Source organism: Panthera onca, chromosome A2 (assembly GCF_046562875.1).
Source record: "Panthera onca isolate mPanOnc1 chromosome A2, mPanOnc1 haplotype 2, whole genome shotgun sequence".
Classification (NCBI taxonomy): Eukaryota; Metazoa; Chordata; class Mammalia; order Carnivora; family Felidae; genus Panthera; species Panthera onca.
The window spans coordinates 7,579,833-7,597,460 of NC_138340.1; the positions used below are offsets into that span (position 1 = coordinate 7,579,833).

Genomic DNA, 17,628 nt, shown 5'->3' on the forward strand with positions numbered 1-17,628 from the left:
GATGTTCAGGAGAGCACAGGTGTGGGTGTGGGTGCTACTGTGTACATGATTGTGTAAGCAAGTGCATGACTCTGTATGGACCAGGGAATGGCTGAGCACGTTGTCAGCATAGGCCAAGGATTTGGCCTACAATGGAGAGCGAGGTGCAGCTATTTGATGTGTGGGTGGGTATCTCCTGGCAGTGAGTCCACAGTCCAGCTGGTCATGCAGGTGAGTCTGTGATTATAATAGGCGACACTTGAGATGGGGAACTGTGGTCACATGGGAGAGTACAGACAAGTCGGCGAGCAGGTGACTGGTTGCCAATGCTGACTGTGTTGTGTGGATACCAGTGCACACGTGTGCAAGAGTTGGAACGTGTAGGAGGGTGACAAAGGCTGTGACCCTGTGGCGGGTGGCTGCTGGGGTTGCCTGGGGCGTGGGCCCCGGTGTTTCACTTTGGGGTGTCCCAGAGGGCTTATATTTTGAATGGATGCCTATGATGGCACGAATGTATGGATGTGTCAGCATGGGAATGGGACATAGGCCAATTTAGGAAAATCCACGTGAACAGGCACCTCCCTGAACTCCAGAGAAAGTGAGAAAGTGCAGGATGGGTGTGTGTGTGTGTGTGTGTGTGTGTGTGTGTGTTGGGGGACTGAGCTCACCCTAGGGAGCGATTTCCAGGAGGCTCTAGCCCAGCCTCTCTCAGACCAGGGACGCCACTTGAGGGACCACAACCTTCCCAAACCCCTGGGCGCCCCCAACCGCGAACCCTATGGGGCGGAGCTCGGCGCTCAGCCAAAAGCGCGCAGCTGGGCGTGCGTCAGCGCTGACTCACCCGTCCGCCGGCCCCCGGGACCCTTGGGGCCCCTGAGAAATTCCTCGGGAAAAACACCCGCAGCTCGCTCGGCTGGGGGGAGCAACTTCCACTTCCGCCCCCGCCCGCGCTCCGCCCCGCCCCGCCCCGCGCCCCGCCCCGCCTCGCCCCTCACCGCGGCCCTCCCGAGGCCCTGTCCATGGTGCTGATCGCGGCTCTGGGGAGCGCGGGGTGGGGGGAGGGGGGAGAAGTGGGGACAGAGGAGGTGGGCGCGCGCCAATTGGAGGCAGAGGAGGGAGAGGAAGAATAGGATGGAGCCATTAGGGGAGATGGAAAGGAAACTCTGAGTCCCCGATTAGCCCCCTCCCTTACTCGTCCCCACTCACCTTCACCCCCAGAATCACCCACTCACGTCCTCATGGGCGATTGTTTACGCCCCAGAATCACAACAGACCCTCATCGGGTCACCCAAAGACAAACAATCATACGCGTAACACTCACACGATTATTCTCTTAGGTCAGCCCCACACAGACACACCCACAACTCACAATCACCATACCCTTGGCCAGGAATCACCCATCACCCACATTCATACAATAGTCGTCAACTCCCACACCCACTTTCCCACACACGATTTCACTTCAAATGGCCTCACACACACATTGCCGCACACACAACTCTACGTCGCATTCATTCCAACGCATCCACCAGTAAAACACGGCCACACGTTTCCCCCCTCCCGCCAGCTGTCACACCCACAAATCGCCCAGAGTCTGACACGCGAGCCCGAACACAACACCCTATCCAGGCGCAATGCGCACGCCCCCCCTTGCACGCCCCCCCCCCCGTTCCTGACTCCACCCCATCTTTAGGACCTCGTTAGATCCTGCACCGGGGTCCTTTTCCTATCTCCTCCCTCCGGACTCACCGGCCTGCGTCCGGAGCAGAAGCTGCAGCGAGGCCAGGAGCAGGCAGAGGCCGGCCCGCGGCTGGCTCAGGCCTCGGCGACTCCCCATCCCGGCGGGCCCCACACGCAAGGCGGGGACCGGCCGGGGCGTCTACGGGGCGCGGCGTCTCCTCGGGCTCCGTGCGCTCACTTGCCGCGGCCGGCTCCACTCGGGATCGGCAGGAGACTGCGGGAGACCCCGCCCTGGCCTCGCCCTGCGCTCCAGAGCCCGGCCGGGCGGGGCTCGCTGGAGGGAGGGGGGGGGGGTGGCTGACAGCTGGTGGGGGAGTTGGGAAAGTTTGTGCTGAGTGCTGATTGGCCGGCCAAGGCCGGAGCCCTGGGCAAGGAGCTGGGTCCTCTATGCCCCACCCCACAGTGGAGGAAAAGGGTCACTCCCACCCAGCCTTAGAATTCGGGGTCCCAGACTTACCCCAAACTCTTTCCTCCTAACAGGCTCCCTCAAGGGAAGTCTTAGCCTCATTCAAACCTTCAGCCTCCATCCAAGCCCTGGAATTAATGGGTATAGCTTTGTACCAAATCTATTCTGTCTCACCCAGGCCCCCAAATGGGGTTCCAGACTGATGCCCAATTCTCACTCATTTCCTTTACCCCAGTGCTTAGTCACACTATGAAAGGTCCCAGCTTCATCCCAAGGCCTTCCCTTCAGGTGTCTAAATAGAGAATCCTGATCCCACCTCCAACCTCACCCCAAATTACAAAGTGGGGTTCCCAGCTTTACCCCAAACTCTCATTTCCCCACCTAAATTCCAGAATTGGATGTCCTGGCCTCACCCCCAAACCCTTGACATGCATTCCAAAAACATAGCTCTCTACTTCCCCCCAAACTCTTAACCTTCAAACAAAGGGTCCCATCTCCCATCTCTAGCCTTCCTCTCCCCTCTCCCTGACTCAGGTCCCCAAATGGATGCCCCAGCCCCAATTCCAAATCTTCACATATGCCCCTATTAAATGGGGGAGTCTTCCCCTATCTGAAAACAGGGCACTGCCGCAGGGGGAGGTGGCGGGGAGGTGGATCCCTGCCACGTCTGGGGTGAGGCAGAGCTGTCTCTCAGCCTACTGGGACCCCCCACTGTGAAGTTCCCTCCCCCCCCAGGGGGTCACATGGAGCTGTCTGTGCAATTGAACAAGCACAGACTTGCAGGATCTCAGGGTGCTTCTGCAAGGAGGAACCCAAGGGGCGTATCCTGGGCCCTAAACTGCCCCACCATGGAGAAGAGGGAGAAGCCGGCAGTGTCTCCCTCCCAGGCTCTGGCTCCACGGACAAAGAGTCTCTGTGTCCCAAGAGAGGAGGGGTGGGGCCCCATCTGGCCTGAGGGTGAAATGGGGGCTGTGGGGTGGGGAGAGAGAGGGAATCTCCCCAAGCTGCTCCTCCTCCCTCCTCAGGGACCTTGAGGCTAAGACTTCTCCTGCTAAAAGATTCTCATAAAGATACTGCCCTGCCCTGCCCTGCCCTGCCCTGCCTTGCTGGGAAGTTCTTCCTAGTCTAACCCCATCTTCGGACATATCTATGCCCATTCCCCTTTTTGAAAGGACCCTTCTGGGACCACACTCGCTGTCATTTTCTCTCATTCTCTCCCTCCAATCAGAGATTCTTTGCCCAGAATAGAGACAGGAAGGGAATACCCCTGCTAGTTCCCCCAGCCCTAAATAATTTGAAATCATAATAAAAAGACCCTAGTTATGAGTGTAGCAGTGAGGAGAAGAAATTTTTCACAGATAAAGGAAAGAGGCTATTTTGAGGTTAAAGGTTTCCTCCCAGCTGCCTGTCCAGGGTCCGTTCAGAATTGGTATCATCTGGGACCCCTTCGCCTTGCGGGGAATCCGTTGGAGGGTGTCTAGGAGGGGGCAGAGGAGCCAAGGGATGGGTGGCAGGAGTCAGGTGCTGGCCAGCAGAGGTCACCCATCCAGGGAGGGATCAACATGGCCGACGCACCCCGGACTGTACTGATCTCAGGCTGCTCGTCGGGAATTGGCCTGGAGCTCGCAGTACAGCTGGCTCATGACCACAGGCAGCGCTACCAAGGTTAGAGGCCCAGGGTGGGGCCGGGAAGGGCAGGGGTGGGCACGGCTTCTGAGGACCTTCAGCCGTCCTGGCACTATTTCCACTAGCCCATCCCTTCAGCTGTATTTGTGGGCTTGAGGAGGACCCAGGACACATGGAGGCCCCCTTCCCACCTCTGCTCAGGAATCACCCCTTCATCCAACCAATATTTCTTGTGCACCTACTGGGCGCCAGGCACTATTCAAGGTGCTGGAAACACAGCTCTGAACAAAATAGACAAAAATCTCTGCCCCGAGCAGTGGTGTGAGGGAGGAGAGGGAGAACAGACAATAAACAGATTTTAAAATTGTATAATATGTCTAGTGCCAATAAGTGCTAAGAAGCAAAATAAAACAAGGGTAGAGTGTGGTAGGAAGTGGGAGGTTGGTGATACTTTTTAAAGGGCTGGTGGGGAGGGCTTCCCGGAGGCTCCACTTCGCATTCCCTAGGACTCCCCTCCCCCACCCCTCCCCTGATTACCGCTCCAAAATAAGCCTCTTAAGTGACCCTGACCTTGGGGGCTTAAGGGGGTGGGGGTGGGGGGCTCTAAATCTAGGGACCTGGCCTCCTGCAACTCTGGAGTAAAGTGCCCCAGTCTGCACCCCCCCCCCCCCCGGGGAACCTCTGACCCAGAGCACGCTGGAGCTGAAGTGGGCACAGGGCCACTACGTAAGAGGAGGTTGCAGGGGGCAAGGGCATTGCCCCAGTTGGCGGGGCTGATTCTCCCAGCCCTCTGCCCTCTGTCTTAGACACACACACAGCTTTGGGTGTGACAGTCTGAGGGTCAGGGTGCAAGGAAGCCATAGCACTGCATGTGTCTCCGTGCACACGCAGTGAGTGTGCAAAACTGCTGAAGGATGTTTATTCAATCACTTCCCGGCCTTTTGGCGAAGATCAGGTGTGAAGGATGTTTACCAAGTGCTTACAATGTGCCAGGTTCTGATCAAAGTGTCTCGCATCACGTGTATCAGTTAATCCCCGTATCACCCCTATGAGGTGGCCATTAGCATTAGCTCCATCTTAGAAGTGAGGAAACTGAGGCACATTGGCCAAAGATCCTTGCCCAAGATCGCCCAGCTGGAAAGTGGCAGAGCCCGGATTTGAACCCAGGCAACCCAGTCCCTGTGGCCACACTTGTCACTGTATGTAGATGCATGTGGTCCCATTCATCTGTGCAACACCCACGAATCACACGGGCCCACGGATCACGTGAAAGTGCCCACCAGGGCTGTGCATGTGTGATTGTGGGTACATGCACGAGGGGTACAAACAGGTACGCAGGTATTTGAGCTCAGCACGCCAACAAACCCAGGTTGTTGTAGGGGCGGGACAGACAAGGAACTTCACTTTGCTGAGCCTCAGTGTGTCAGCCACTTCATCTACTTGTCCTGGCTTCTATTGCTAAGTAGCAAATCATCCCAAAACTTATGGTGTAATAGAACAACTGTAATCATCTGTCTCTCATGTTTTACAAGGCCATAAATTTGGAAGGGCTCGGCCAGGCAGTTCTGGCTCAGGGTCAAAGGCTACAACTGGAACAGTGCGGGGTAGTCATGGGCCTGGGCAGGCATGAACCTCAGGGCTTCTCCATGTGGTCCCTCTATCTGGCTAGCTTGGGCTTCCTCCCAGCAAGGTAGCCTCGGGATAGCTGGGCCGCTACAAGGTGGCTGAAGATTTTGAGAGTGAACGTTACAGCAAACAAGGCAGAAACTGCAGCATCTTTTCTGGCTGAATCCCAGAAGCCATCCAATGTTACCTTCACCCTATTCTATTGACTCCCGGCTAGTCACAAGATTCAAGGAGAGGGACATGAGATTTCATGACTTGAGGGGGAGCAGCAAAGTTCTCAAAGAGCGTATGCGATGAAAGATATTGTGGCCATCTTTGGAAAATTAGTCAGTGGCCTAATCATAGGGAGGATTAGAGTCCTAATCATTGGAAGGATTAGAGGTTTATAAAAGTGTTTAGCACAGCGTTTGGCACATGGCAGGTATTTAATAAGCTGAAATTTCTGTGGATAATGGAAACATGGCTATTTGCATGTACACACACACACACACACACACACACACACACTGACCCTAAGTATGTATTTCTTTCCTCAAGGCAATATGTTCTATGTTTATTTTATTGGCTTCCTTCCTGGGCTATACATTCTGTGAAGCCAGGGACTTTGCCTATCTCATTTCATGCAATAGTCTCAGCACCTAGAATAGGGCACAGTGGATACTAAGTAGGTGCTCAATAAAGGATGGATGAATGAATGGATGAAAGTACAGGTAAGTGAATGTACACAAATATGCATTTGTGGCCGTGTAGTGAATGTAAGTATGTAAACCTATGGGTCCCCATCCCTCTGTGACTGTTCATGCAAGATTATGGAAATACATGCAAATGAATGCAGAGGGAAAAGGAGCCCAGTGCCTGACCCAACACCGGTCTCTGTTCCCAGTGGTGGCCACCATGAGGGACCTGGGAAAGAAGGGGGCACTGGAAGCAGCTGCAGGAGAGGCTCTGGGGCAGACCCTCACCGTGGCCCAGCTGGACGTGTGCAGTGACGAGTCAGTGGCCCAGTGTCTCAGCTGCATCCAGGGAGGGGAAGTGGACGTGCTGGGTGAGACCGAACAGCCCCCGGGGGTCACTCCCCTCCCTGCCCTAACCACAGGTCCTCGTCCCAGCGAATCCTCTCCACTGTCTGAGCACCAGCTTTCCTGCTTCACCAGAAACCTGTAGCCCTGGACAGAAGGGGTAGACAAGCCGGCTAAAAGCCCAGGGTACCTGTTTATTAAGGATACAAGAATAAACTTGAGTCCTGGGTGTAGGATGGATTTTATTGAATAGAACTTCCCACATTTGGAGAAAACCATATGCAGTTGGAAAAATTACTCTGATGAGTCATTCTGGGGAAAGAGCTTCTGTTGAAGAAGCGACACAAGTTCCCTCGGAGGCTTTTGAAGGAGGGCAGGTGTGGCTGTTCTGATGCAATGTGGGGTCAGAGCTGAACGGCTCATGTATTAAGGGGAGGCTGTTCCCAGCAGCCCTTCCCCCCCACCCGGGGTTCAGGGTCCCTATAACAAATGTTAAACTGTATGTAAAAATCACCAGGGCTCCACACTCTTCCACTCGAGATACTCTGGCCTGGCCCTGAATTTGGAGCAGGGGATGGGATGATCCAGGGAGTGTCCCTACAGGAGTGGCACTAGAAAGGTTTGGGGGACCTCAATGTAACCTCACCCCCCCTTAGTGAATAATGCTGGAGTGGGCCTGGTGGGGCCCTTGGAGGGGCTCAGCCTAGCTGCCATGCAGAACGTCTTCGACACCAACTTTTTCGGGGCTGTGCGTCTCGTCAGAGCTGTGCTTCCTGGCATGAAGAAAAGGAGAAAGGGCCACATTGTGGTGGTCAGCAGTGTGATGGGGCTGCAGGGTAAGCCCTGGGGACCCATCCCTGCGAATCCCCCCAGTGTCTGACCCTCCCCAGGCCGGAAGGATGGCAAATAGGTTTTAGCTCATACTCCAAATGAGCCTGTGTGGGGAAGGATTCCAAAGCTCTGAAGGAAGAATTTCTGGAAGAGTCTATGTCCACCATACTGTAAGAGGAGGCAGTGGTCTTACAAATACGGCCATTGGCCATCCACATCCAGTATCAGACCTACTTCCCGACACCTCTACAAGTCTCTCCCATCTCCCGAAACCCAAAAGAACCGTCAGAACTCCTCTGTGACGTTTTCTTGCCAAACACCTCCAACCAAGCCCTGGCGACGTCTAGCTCTGGGGCTCTGAGGTTCTGCAGAAACGGAGAGCAGTGATTGCTCAGTGATGTCTGCTATTGGCCTGCTATGGAGACCACCTGTTTGCCATCCAGGCTCCTGGGTCTTTCCTCCTTGAGTCCCTCTAGACTCCCTTCCTCCCCAAGGAAACGCCCTGGGATCCGCCCCCCTCCTCAGCAGGCCCCTTAAAGAATCCCCCTTACTTGTTAAGAATCTGATTCTACTACTCAGCCCCATCTCTTTGGTCCCCCTTCCAGCTGTACCTCCTAACCTCCGGGGCTACATTCCCTCTTAATAAAAACAGAGAAGAGCCCCAGTGAATCGGACTTGACTTCAGGGGCCCTGGAAATCCTATGCTCAAGTGGCCCAGAGGTTTAGAGGATGGAGGGAAGAAGGGTTTTCCAGGGCTAAGGACAGGTGGAGCACAGGGCAACCCAGGACAACCTAATCCTGAGCCCATATGCTCCCATCACACATACATACACTCACCATGTTGGCCCTCGATAGCCCCTCATTCTGATCTTCAAACCCTCTTTGCTCTGTCTCCTGAAGACCCCATGTCCCTCCGGACCCACAAGCCCATCACCCAGACCCCAAAGGGCTCAACCTCCTCCAATCCTCTCAGGTGTCGTGTTCAATGAAGTCTACGCAGCCTCCAAGTTCGCCCTGGAGGGATTCTTTGAGAGCCTGGCTGTCCAGCTGCTGCAGTTCAACATCTTGTGAGGCGGGCGTTTGGGTAGTGAAGGGGGAACGGGAGACAGTGATGGGGAAAGACAAGGGAAACGGAGGCAGCAAGGAGGAGTGGGGTGGGGAGGCAGTGATGGTGGGGAAACGGAATCAGGAATGAGGAAAATGGAGGTATGGGAAGAGGATGGGCAGTACCAGGGGAAGGGCAGTGGATGGGCTGGGGAACCAGGAAGGATGGGGAGAGTGAGGAGGAGAGGGACGTTAATGGGGCCGCGAGGGGGCCGGGGTACCAGACCCCGGTGCCCCTCCCTATATCCCCAGCATCACTCTGGTGGAACCTGGTCCAGTGGTCACTGACTTCGAGGGGAAGCTCCTGGAGCAGGTTTCCACGGCCGAGTTCCCAGACACTGACCCTGACACCTTGCACTACTTCCGAGATTTCTACCTCCCAGCCTCCAGGGAGCTCTTTCGCTCTGTAGGGCAGAGCCCACAGGATGTGGCCCAGGTGAGTGGGGGGAGGGGGAGCGCAGAGCCCCAAGGACGTGGCTCGGGGGGGGGGGGGGGGGGGGGGGGGGGGGATGGGAGAGAACCTCACCCTGCAAACCCCGCCTCCCTGAATCCAAGAACTCAGGGCTCCACCCCATAGGTCATCGTCAAGGTCATCAGTTCACCCAGACCCCCCCTGCGCCGACAGACCAACGCCCGCTACACCCCGCTGGCTGCACTCAAGGCTGTGGACCCCTCCGGCAGCCTTTACGTGCGCACCTCCCACCACCTGCTCTTCCGCTGGACGCGCTTCCTCAACCTTGGCCTCCGATGTCTGGCCTGTGGCTGCCTCCGCATCCGAATATGGCCCCGGTGAGCAGAGCTTCACCCACCCCCCCCCCCCACCATGGTCAGGGCTGGGGCAGAAAGAGGGAGCCTTGGACCCTGGGCTGAGGAGCCCAGAGTAGGGAGGCTGGAGCTGTGTCTGGGAAGGTAAGGTAGGCTTCCTGGAGGAGGGGACATTGTTGCTGGACCTGGAAAGATGAAATAGACTGCCTCATTCAACCTCTGGACTTTATTATCTTGGGCCTGGAAATACAAGGATGATCTAAAACGCCTTCTACATAGAACCGAGTCGACTAAGGGGTCTTCAAGACTTTTCCGGTCACACAGCCCATCAGCAAAATGTTTCATGCACTCACCAGCAGCACATGTATATTTTTTTCATCAGATATATATTTGTTACCACTAGCAATCCCTATATTAAATATTTAATAAAGCTCAACTCCCTATGTCTAAATAAAAAATTTAAAAAGCAATAAGGTTCACTTCACACACATTAGAACGACTGCTATAAATAAACCGCGCAAACAAACAAAACTCGAGAAGATAACAAGTGTTGGTGACAATGTGAGGAAATTGGAACCCTTGTGCACTGTCGGTGAGAATGTAAAATGGTACGGTCACTATGGAAAATAGCACGATAGTTCCTCAAAAAACGAGACAGAATTATCACGTGACAGCAGTTCCACTTCTGGGTGTGACCCCAAAGAATTGAAAGCAGGGTCTCAAGGAGATATTGGCACACCCACATTCATGGCAGCATGATTCACAACAGCCAAATGTGGAAGCAACCCCATCAACGGGTCCATCAACAGAAGACTGGATAAACACAATGAGGTACATCCATTCCATACGATGGAATATTATTCAGCCTTAAAAAGGAAGTCAGTTCCAACACCTGCTACAACACGAATAAACCTCGAGAGCATTATACTCCGTGAAATAAGCTAGACACGAAAGGACAGATACTGTAGGATTCCACTTGGATGAGGTCCCTAGAGGAGTCCCATTCACAGAGATAGGAAGTAGATGGGGGGCTCCAGGAGGGGGTGGGGAGTCAGTGTTTTGGGGGGACAGAGTCTCCGTTTGCAAGACATAATGAGTTCTGGAGATGGGTGGTAGGGAGGGCTGCACAACCACGAGAATGTACTTAATGCCACAGAACTGAACACTTAAAAACGGTGAAGATGGTAAATTTCGTGTTATGTACATTTTATCACAATTAAAATTTTTATTTTTCATTATTTTTTATGTTTATTTATTTTTGACAGAGAGAGAGAGAGCGTGAGTGGGTGAGGGGCAGAGAGACAAGGAAACAGAAGATCTGAAGCGGGGTCTGGGCTGACAGAGGAGAGCCCCACGCGGGGTCAAACTCATGAGCCATGAGAGATCATGACCTGAGCTGATGTCAGATACTTAACCGACTGAGTCACCCAGGCACACCCACAGTTAAAAATTTTAAAAAGCAGGAGCCTGGGTGGCTCAGTTGGTTAAGCATCCGACCCATGATTTTGGCTCAGGTCATGATCTTTTTTTTTTTTATTTTTTTTTAACGTTTTATTTATTTTTGAGACAGAGAGAGACAGAGCATGAATGGGGGAGGGTCAGAGAGAGGGAGACACAGAATCTGAAACAGGCTCCAGGCTCTGAGCTGTCAGCACAGAGCCTGACGCGGGACTTGAACTCACGGACCGTGAGATCATGACCTGAGCTGAACTCGGACGCTTAACCGACTGAGCCACCCAGGCGCCCCTCAGGTCACGATCCTGTAGTTTATGTGGTCCCACATCGGGCTTCACGCTCACAGTGTGGAGCATGCTTGGGACTCTCTCTCTCTCTCTCTCTCTCTCTCTCTCTCCCTCTCTCTCTGCCCCTCCCCTGCTCTCTCTCTTAAAATAAATAAATAAACCTTAAAAATTTTTTTAAGCAATAAGGGTCCTACTGGAGCCCCCAAGAGAGTATTACCAAGTTTCTTGGTCCTCATGTGGAGAATTCGGAAGCAAATGGACTGACTCCGTGTCCAATGCTGACTCTGTTTCTTGCTCACTGGGTGACCCTGGGCAGGTGACGTGCTGGTGGCATCTCCCCGAGAGCAGAGCTAACGGTAACAGCACCGAAATGACAGGAAGAGTCCCGCGCTGGAGGTGGAGTCTTTGTGATGCTTCACGTCTGGCTACCACCTTGGAGGGCCAGGCCCCGGGCGAAGGGGTTTTCATCAATGTTTGCTCCTGCAGCCTTAGTAGACAGAGGCACTCAGAAGCTGCCCAGTTCATAAATGAGGAAACCGAGGTTGTCCAGAGCAGAGGGAGGGGCAGGAATCAAGCCTGGGTCTCTCCAACTCAGTCTATGCTGACCTCCAGGGGCCTCTAGTAACATCTTCTAGGAAAAGGGAAACTGAGTCCAGGGCCCTCCAAGCATGTCTTTGAGTCAGAGATAATGGAGCAGCTTACTATTTTTTTTCTCAAATGGGCCCCTCCTTTCCCCTCCCCGACATTGGATTTCTCAAGCGTGTTGGAAATACCTACAAAAGAATGTATGAAATTAGATCATGATGCCCGTTGCACAGCCTTGTGACTTGACCCAAACCACTGAATTTCACGCTTTAAAATAGCGGATTTCACCAATTTAAAATTTAAACACATTTTTAAAAAGAATATAAGGGGCACACGTGTGTAAAAAGGTCTTTGGGCTGCCTCAAGAGGTTCACCCAAGGTTTACATCAGCCGGTTTCCTCCACATCTAGTTTTTGGTTGTGTGGGGCTCTGCCGATAGGAGGCATCAGCGGGGGATGAGAGGCTGGGAGGAAAAAGGCCAGAGTATTTGTCTCCCCCCCCACCAGAGCTCCCTCCATGGGGGCCACTGCCTTATGGCAGATGGTCCCAGCTGAGGCCCCAGCTCCAGTGTCTAAGAGCCACTCCCCCCTTTGTCCCTTTCAGCTAAAGATGGTGATAGGACCCCCCAGAGGCCAGCAGAATGGCACTGCACTCCATAGGGCTACCTGCCTTCTGTCTCTACTTTTGCAGTTGTCCCTGTCTCCATGGAGCCCCAAATTACCCGCTTTGAGGGTACTATCTCTTTCCATCCAGGATTCCGACTGACATCATGCATGTGTGCAAAAGAGCAGGGGAGCAAAACACATACACACGAGCCCACCATCAGACTCCACCATTAGAACATTATTGATATTTGCTGCCTGCCTTACCCCAAGAGTCTCCACTGTCCTGAATTCTATGTCCAATATTCTCTTGTTTAAAAAAAAAACCCAAAAACTCCCTTAAATAATTTTATTTATTTATTTATTTTTAAACTTTTTTTTAACGTTTATTTATTTTGGAGACAGAGAGAGACAGAGCATGAATGGGGGAGGGTCAGAGAGAGGGAGACACAGAATCTGAAATAGGCTCCAGGCTCTGAGCCGTCAGCACAGAGCCCGACGCGGGGCTCGAACTCACAGACCGCGAGATCATGACCTGAGCCGAAGTCGGCCGCTTAACAGACTGAGCCACCCAGGCGCCCCAAATAAATTATTTTAAAAGACAAATTTATCTTCTTGCCAACAAGGAAAAGTCATCAAAGTCACCGTACGTGAAGCCAAACTCGGTAGTTATTTATAGGTGGGGCATACAGTATTCCGAACCCCAGACTCATAGACTCCTGGTGTGAGAACATACCAGACCTTCTTCTCAGATTCCCCAGTGGCTATGGAAGTGAGCATGTGACCCCAATTCCACTCAACAGATGTACAGGATTTAGAGTTGAGAACACCCCCCCCCCCCCACAAAGGAGGAGGGATCAGGAAAGGGAGGTGGCAGGAGAGACAGGGGCATTGACGGAAGTGTCATGGAAAGCCAGAGTTTCAGATTGGATTCGGGAGGAGGATTTAAGCTCCCGCCCTGCACCCCCACTTTGTCCCTGTCCATCTTCGAAGGCTGGTGATTTCATTAGCCCCCAGCATCCAACCGGGTAAATTCCTTTGCAGCTTAAATCACCCTGAGCCAGTTTCTGTTGCATGTAAAGAAGAATCACCACCAATCCAGATGGCAACATAAAAGCGAAAGCGGCGTGTGTGTTTTGGGGCAGGGACTGTTACTACATTGTAGCTGGATGCTATTGCTTACAACAGAAATAGGCCGACGTTCAGAAGGTGTTGACGCACTAACCCTTGGTTCTCGATTTCTGCGCTCACACCTGCCCCTCTGTCCTCTCTCCCCATCTTAGCAGAGGGAAGTCTGTTCTGATTGCTCACGCCAAAACTCTCAGAGTCATCATACCTCACAGCTAATCAGATCTTGCTCACTTGACCTGTAAAATATATTCAAATATATCCAACCAACCGTTTTGCAACACCTTCTGGGCCCCCACCCTAGTCCAACCACCATCATTTCTCACCTGGAGCATTGCACCAGCCCCCTCCCCGCTTCCGCACTCGCTCCCCCTACAATCCATTCTCCACGCAACAGCCCAGAGGATCTTTAAATTATTTTTTTTAATGTTTATTCACCTTTGAGAGAGAGAGACAGAGCATGAGCGGGGAAGGGGCAGAGAGAGGGAGACACAGAATCCGAAGCAGGCTCCAGGCTCCGAGCTGTCAGCACAGAGCCCGAGGCGGGGCTTGAACTCACGAACCGCGAGCTGAAGTCGGATGCTCAACCAACTGAGCCACCCAGGTGCCCCATTTAAAAAAAATTTTTTTAAATGTTTATTTGTTTTCGAGAGAGAGACAGAACGCGATATCCAGATTTTCTTTCTGATTATACAAGAAAAAAACTGATAAGCAAACTGTGGTATATACACGCAAAGGAATGCTATTCCACCTTAAAAAGGAGGAAAATTCTGGCACCTGCTACACCATGGGTGAACCTTGAAGACATTAAGCGGAGGGATATAAGCCAGGCACAAAAGGATAAATACATTGTACGATTCCACTTATGCAAATCCATAGACAAAAAAGTAAAACACAGGTTAACAGAGGCTGGGGGAGGGGGGATGGGAAGTCAGTGTTTCGTGGGGACAGAGTTTCAGTTTGAGAAGGCGGAACGTTCTAGAGATGGATGGTGGGGATGGTCGCACGGCGATGTGAATGTGCTTGATAGCATCCCACTGTACGTTAAAAATGGCTAAAATGATACGTTTTACGTTGTGCAGGTTTTACCGCATTAAAAAAAATAAATATACTGGAAAAAGTGAATATATATATATATGATCTTTTTCACAAAAAGCAGCACACTATGAGATCTTTCCTTGAATACTACATCCTGGAAGTGTTTCCCGATCAGCCCGAGCAGACATTCTCATTCCTTTGCACAGCTGCAAAATATTGCATTGTGTAGATGGACAATAATTTATGCAACTGGTCCTGTACTGATGAATCTTTGGGCTCCCTCCAATCTTCTCCTATTATGTAAACGGCTACAACGGATGACCTTGTGTGCATACATCATTTCACACGTGTGCAAGCGTCTCTGTCTTGGGATTACTTGGCCAAAGAAACTATGCATTTGTCATTTCCACGAACATTATCAGATTTATCTCTATTGGGAAGGACTGATGTCCATATGTTAACATGGTCACTTCCTCATAGCCTCACCGCACTGTGCGTGATTAGTCTTCTAAATTTTGGCCAACCTGATGGGTAAAAATCAGTACTTCACGTTTCTCTCTTTTTTTTTTAACCATACTGTTTTATTTTTTTTATTCTTATTTTTTTTTTAAATTTTTTAACGTTTATTTATTTTTGAGACAGAGAGAGACAGAGCATGAACAGGGGAGGGTCAGAGAGAGGGAGACACAGAACCTGAAACAGGCTCCAGGCTCTGAGCTATCAGCACAGAGCCCGATACGAGGCTCGAACTCACAAACCGCGAGATCATGACCTAAGCATGACCTGAGCCGGAGTCAGACGCTCAACCGACTGAGCCACCCAGGTGCCCCTTGCTCAAGTTTTTCTATTGGACTGCTTATCTATATTTTTTTGAGGGGGGGGGCAGAAAGAGAGGAAGAGAGAGGGAATCCCCAGCAGGTCCCGCACTGCCAGCACAGAGTCCTATGTGGGGTTTGAACTCACCAACTGTGAGATCCTGACCTGAGCCAAAACCAAGAGTCGGACGCTTAACTGACTGAGCCACCTAGGCGCCCCTGGATTGTTTATATTTTTATTATTAATTCTTAGAAATTCTTTACATATTATGGAGATTAGGGTGCCTGTAATATGAAGTGCACTCTTCCCCCATTTTTTCAACTTTTCTGTGACATAATGTGGCCTTATTTTTATGTCATGGAATTATTTGCCCTCCTTATTGCTTTGAACTAAGTGAAAATCACCTTTGGATTTCAGGTCAAAGGAAGAAAGGACCTGCCCAGACTAATTCTGTTAAAACAGAAAGATAATATTGCTTTTCTTTTCAAAATTCTCCAATGGTTCCCCCTCTTACTTAGATTCAAAATCCACAGCTATGAGGCCTCCTACATGTTCTGACCCTTAAATATTAATCCCAAATTATCTTCTACTCTCTCCCTTTCACCTGCTTCATTCTGGAAACACTGACTTCCTTACTATTTCTTTATTTTATTTTTTTCAACATTTATTTATTTTCTTTGAGAGACAGAGAAGGAACAGGGAAGGGGCAGAGAGAGAGAGGCAGACACAGAATCCAAAGCAGGCTCCAGGCTCCGAGCTGTCAGCACAGAACCCGATGTGGGGCTTGAACTAATGAACCTCAAGATCATGACCTGAGCTGAAGCCCGCCGCTTAACCGACTGAGCCACCCAGGTGTCCTTCCTTACTATTTCTTAAATGCTCCATGCACATTCCTACCTCAGGGCCTTTGTATTTGCTGTTCCATCCGCCTAGAACGCTTTTCCCAGATAGCCACATGGCTCCCTCCTTCGGTTCATGAAGGTGCTCAGATGTCACCTTCTCAGAGAAGCCATAAGATCGTACCCTATCGCCCTATCCCCTGAACCTGCTTTATTTGTCAATACCTGACATACACGAAAGTTATGTTTCCTGCCTGTCTCCCCCCACTAGAACGTCACCTCCCTGGGGAGGAGACTGTCCTCTCCTCGACCACACCCCCAACTCCTACTAGAGTACGTGGCACATGATAGATACCCCAATATCTGACACCTGAAAGAATGGGTGGGTAAATTAAGGCATCAAAATGAATCCGTGTCTGGGACACCTGGGTGGCTCAGTCGGGGTTAAGCATCCGACTCTTGATTTCGGTTCAGGTCATGATCTCGCTGTTGGTGAGTTCAAGTCCAGCGACAGGCTCTGTGCTGACAGTGCGGAACCTGCTTGGGATCCTCTCTCTCCGCCCCTCCCCCGTTTGCTCTCGCGCTCTCTTGCTCAAAATAAATAAATAAACTAAAAGATTTTTTAAATCAAACAAATTTTAAAAATGAGACTCCCTGTAGCCTATTAAGCATTTCAAGACCCTTTTCTTACGACTCCGCAGATGCGCCGCGTCTCTTCCACATCTTCGCGTGGGCTGTTCCCTCCCCCTGAAACAAAACCTTCTTCTGTCTCCCACCCCTAACCCTCCACCAGATTCCTCTTACTGTCCTGAGACTTTTCAGACTTTCGGGTCTCAGCCTAAATACCGCTTCCTCCAGGATGCCTTCTTTGATTCCCCAGCCTGGGTGGGTTAGGAGGTTTCTCCGGGCCCTCCTAGCTGCTTATTTGGGGGCAGTTTTCCCTGATCAGGCTTTCACTTCTGTTAGGGCACCTATCCTGGTGCTTTCAGACCCAGTAATCAACCCCAAATGCGACTGCTGAATTCTTCTTCCTCCCCCACAGCAAGGAACAAGCTTCCCTTGAAATTTGTCACTGCTAGCAGGCCTCCTTGGACCGGGAACCAGAGGCATCTGGGGCGTGTCCTTAGGGATCAGGAGGCAAAGCCAGTTCCCGAAGCCTCAGGGACCAAGAAGTGACCGAGGAACCTGGGTTGACACACAAGGTGACCAAGCAGAACGCGTCCTGGCGGCCTCATCTGGACCGAGACGCGCCTGACACCTCCTACCTGAGCAAGAAACGCCACCTTTCTGAGCATCGGTTTCCTCATCTGTGAAATGGGAAGGGCTGCTGGCGAGAGAGCCCCTGCTAAGTGCCAGGACTGAAGTGTTTCACAAATGACAGCCGTTCGCTGAAATGCTGGTATTTGTATTATTTCTTGCCTCCTGGATCCGGCCCGGCCTTTCCCGGGAAGCTGTGGGCTGGAAGCCTGGAGGAGGAGGGAGCGAAAACAGAGGCCACACATCCCTGCAACGCCGTCCCTCCCGCCCCGGCCTCCTTGCTGCAAACCCCGGGTCCCAGGGAGGGGAAGGCGGGCGGAATCCGAGCGGCAGCAGCAGCTGCTCTGGGCGCGCGGCCAACGTCCCCTCCCTCCACCACCCGCATTCCTGCGGGAGGGGGCCGAGCGCTCCTGGGCTGGCCGGAGGCTCGCTGGCGCCCTCTCGTGGCCGAAAGTTGGACTCGACCTTTAACTGCCGTAGCGGACCCGGGTGGAGCCCACGGCGGGCCGCCCGCCGACCCCCTAC

General features: G+C 52.1%; 2 protein-coding genes and 1 long non-coding RNA gene across 6 annotated transcripts in view; 1 reads left to right on the forward strand and 2 right to left on the reverse strand.

Annotated features, from left to right (window-relative positions):
• The window catches only part of COL5A3 (collagen type V alpha 3 chain), a 35,827-nt gene extending 33,848 nt beyond the window's left edge, over positions 1 to 1,979 (reverse strand). For both annotated transcript variants that reach the window (XM_060630167.3, XM_060630165.3), the window contains exon 1: positions 1,729 to 1,979. In XM_060630167.3, coding sequence (XP_060486150.3) covers positions 1,729 to 1,816 — 88 coding nt within the window. In that variant the 5' untranslated portion in view covers positions 1,817 to 1,979. The remainder of the gene's footprint in view (positions 1 to 1,728) is intronic.
• Positions 1,980 to 3,648: 1,669 nt separating this feature from the next.
• RDH8 (retinol dehydrogenase 8) lies at positions 3,649 to 9,272 on the forward strand. 3 transcript variants are annotated; one of them, XM_060630169.3, is made up of 6 exons: positions 3,649 to 3,790; positions 6,261 to 6,422; positions 7,053 to 7,232; positions 8,201 to 8,294; positions 8,584 to 8,767; positions 8,957 to 9,272. In XM_060630169.3, the coding sequence occupies exons 1-6, from the start codon at positions 3,688 to 3,690 to the stop codon at positions 9,122 to 9,124; spliced, it is 891 nt and encodes a 296-aa protein (XP_060486152.2). In that variant the 5' UTR covers positions 3,649 to 3,687; the 3' UTR covers positions 9,125 to 9,272. The 3 variants fall into 3 exon arrangements, with proteins under 3 accessions (XP_060486152.2, XP_060486151.2, XP_060486153.2); XM_060630168.3 differs by having other exon boundaries at positions 3,651 to 3,790; positions 8,909 to 9,272; XM_060630170.3 differs by lacking the exon at positions 7,053 to 7,232 and having other exon boundaries at positions 3,653 to 3,790; positions 8,909 to 9,272.
• Positions 6,425 to 17,402, reverse strand: LOC132678170 (uncharacterized). The gene is made up of 3 exons (XR_009609498.2): positions 17,112 to 17,402; positions 11,056 to 11,611; positions 6,425 to 7,169 (listed from the first exon to the last, which is right to left on the reverse strand). It is a non-coding gene; the product is annotated as an uncharacterized LOC132678170 (long non-coding RNA).
• Positions 17,403 to 17,628: the final 226 nt, after the last annotated feature.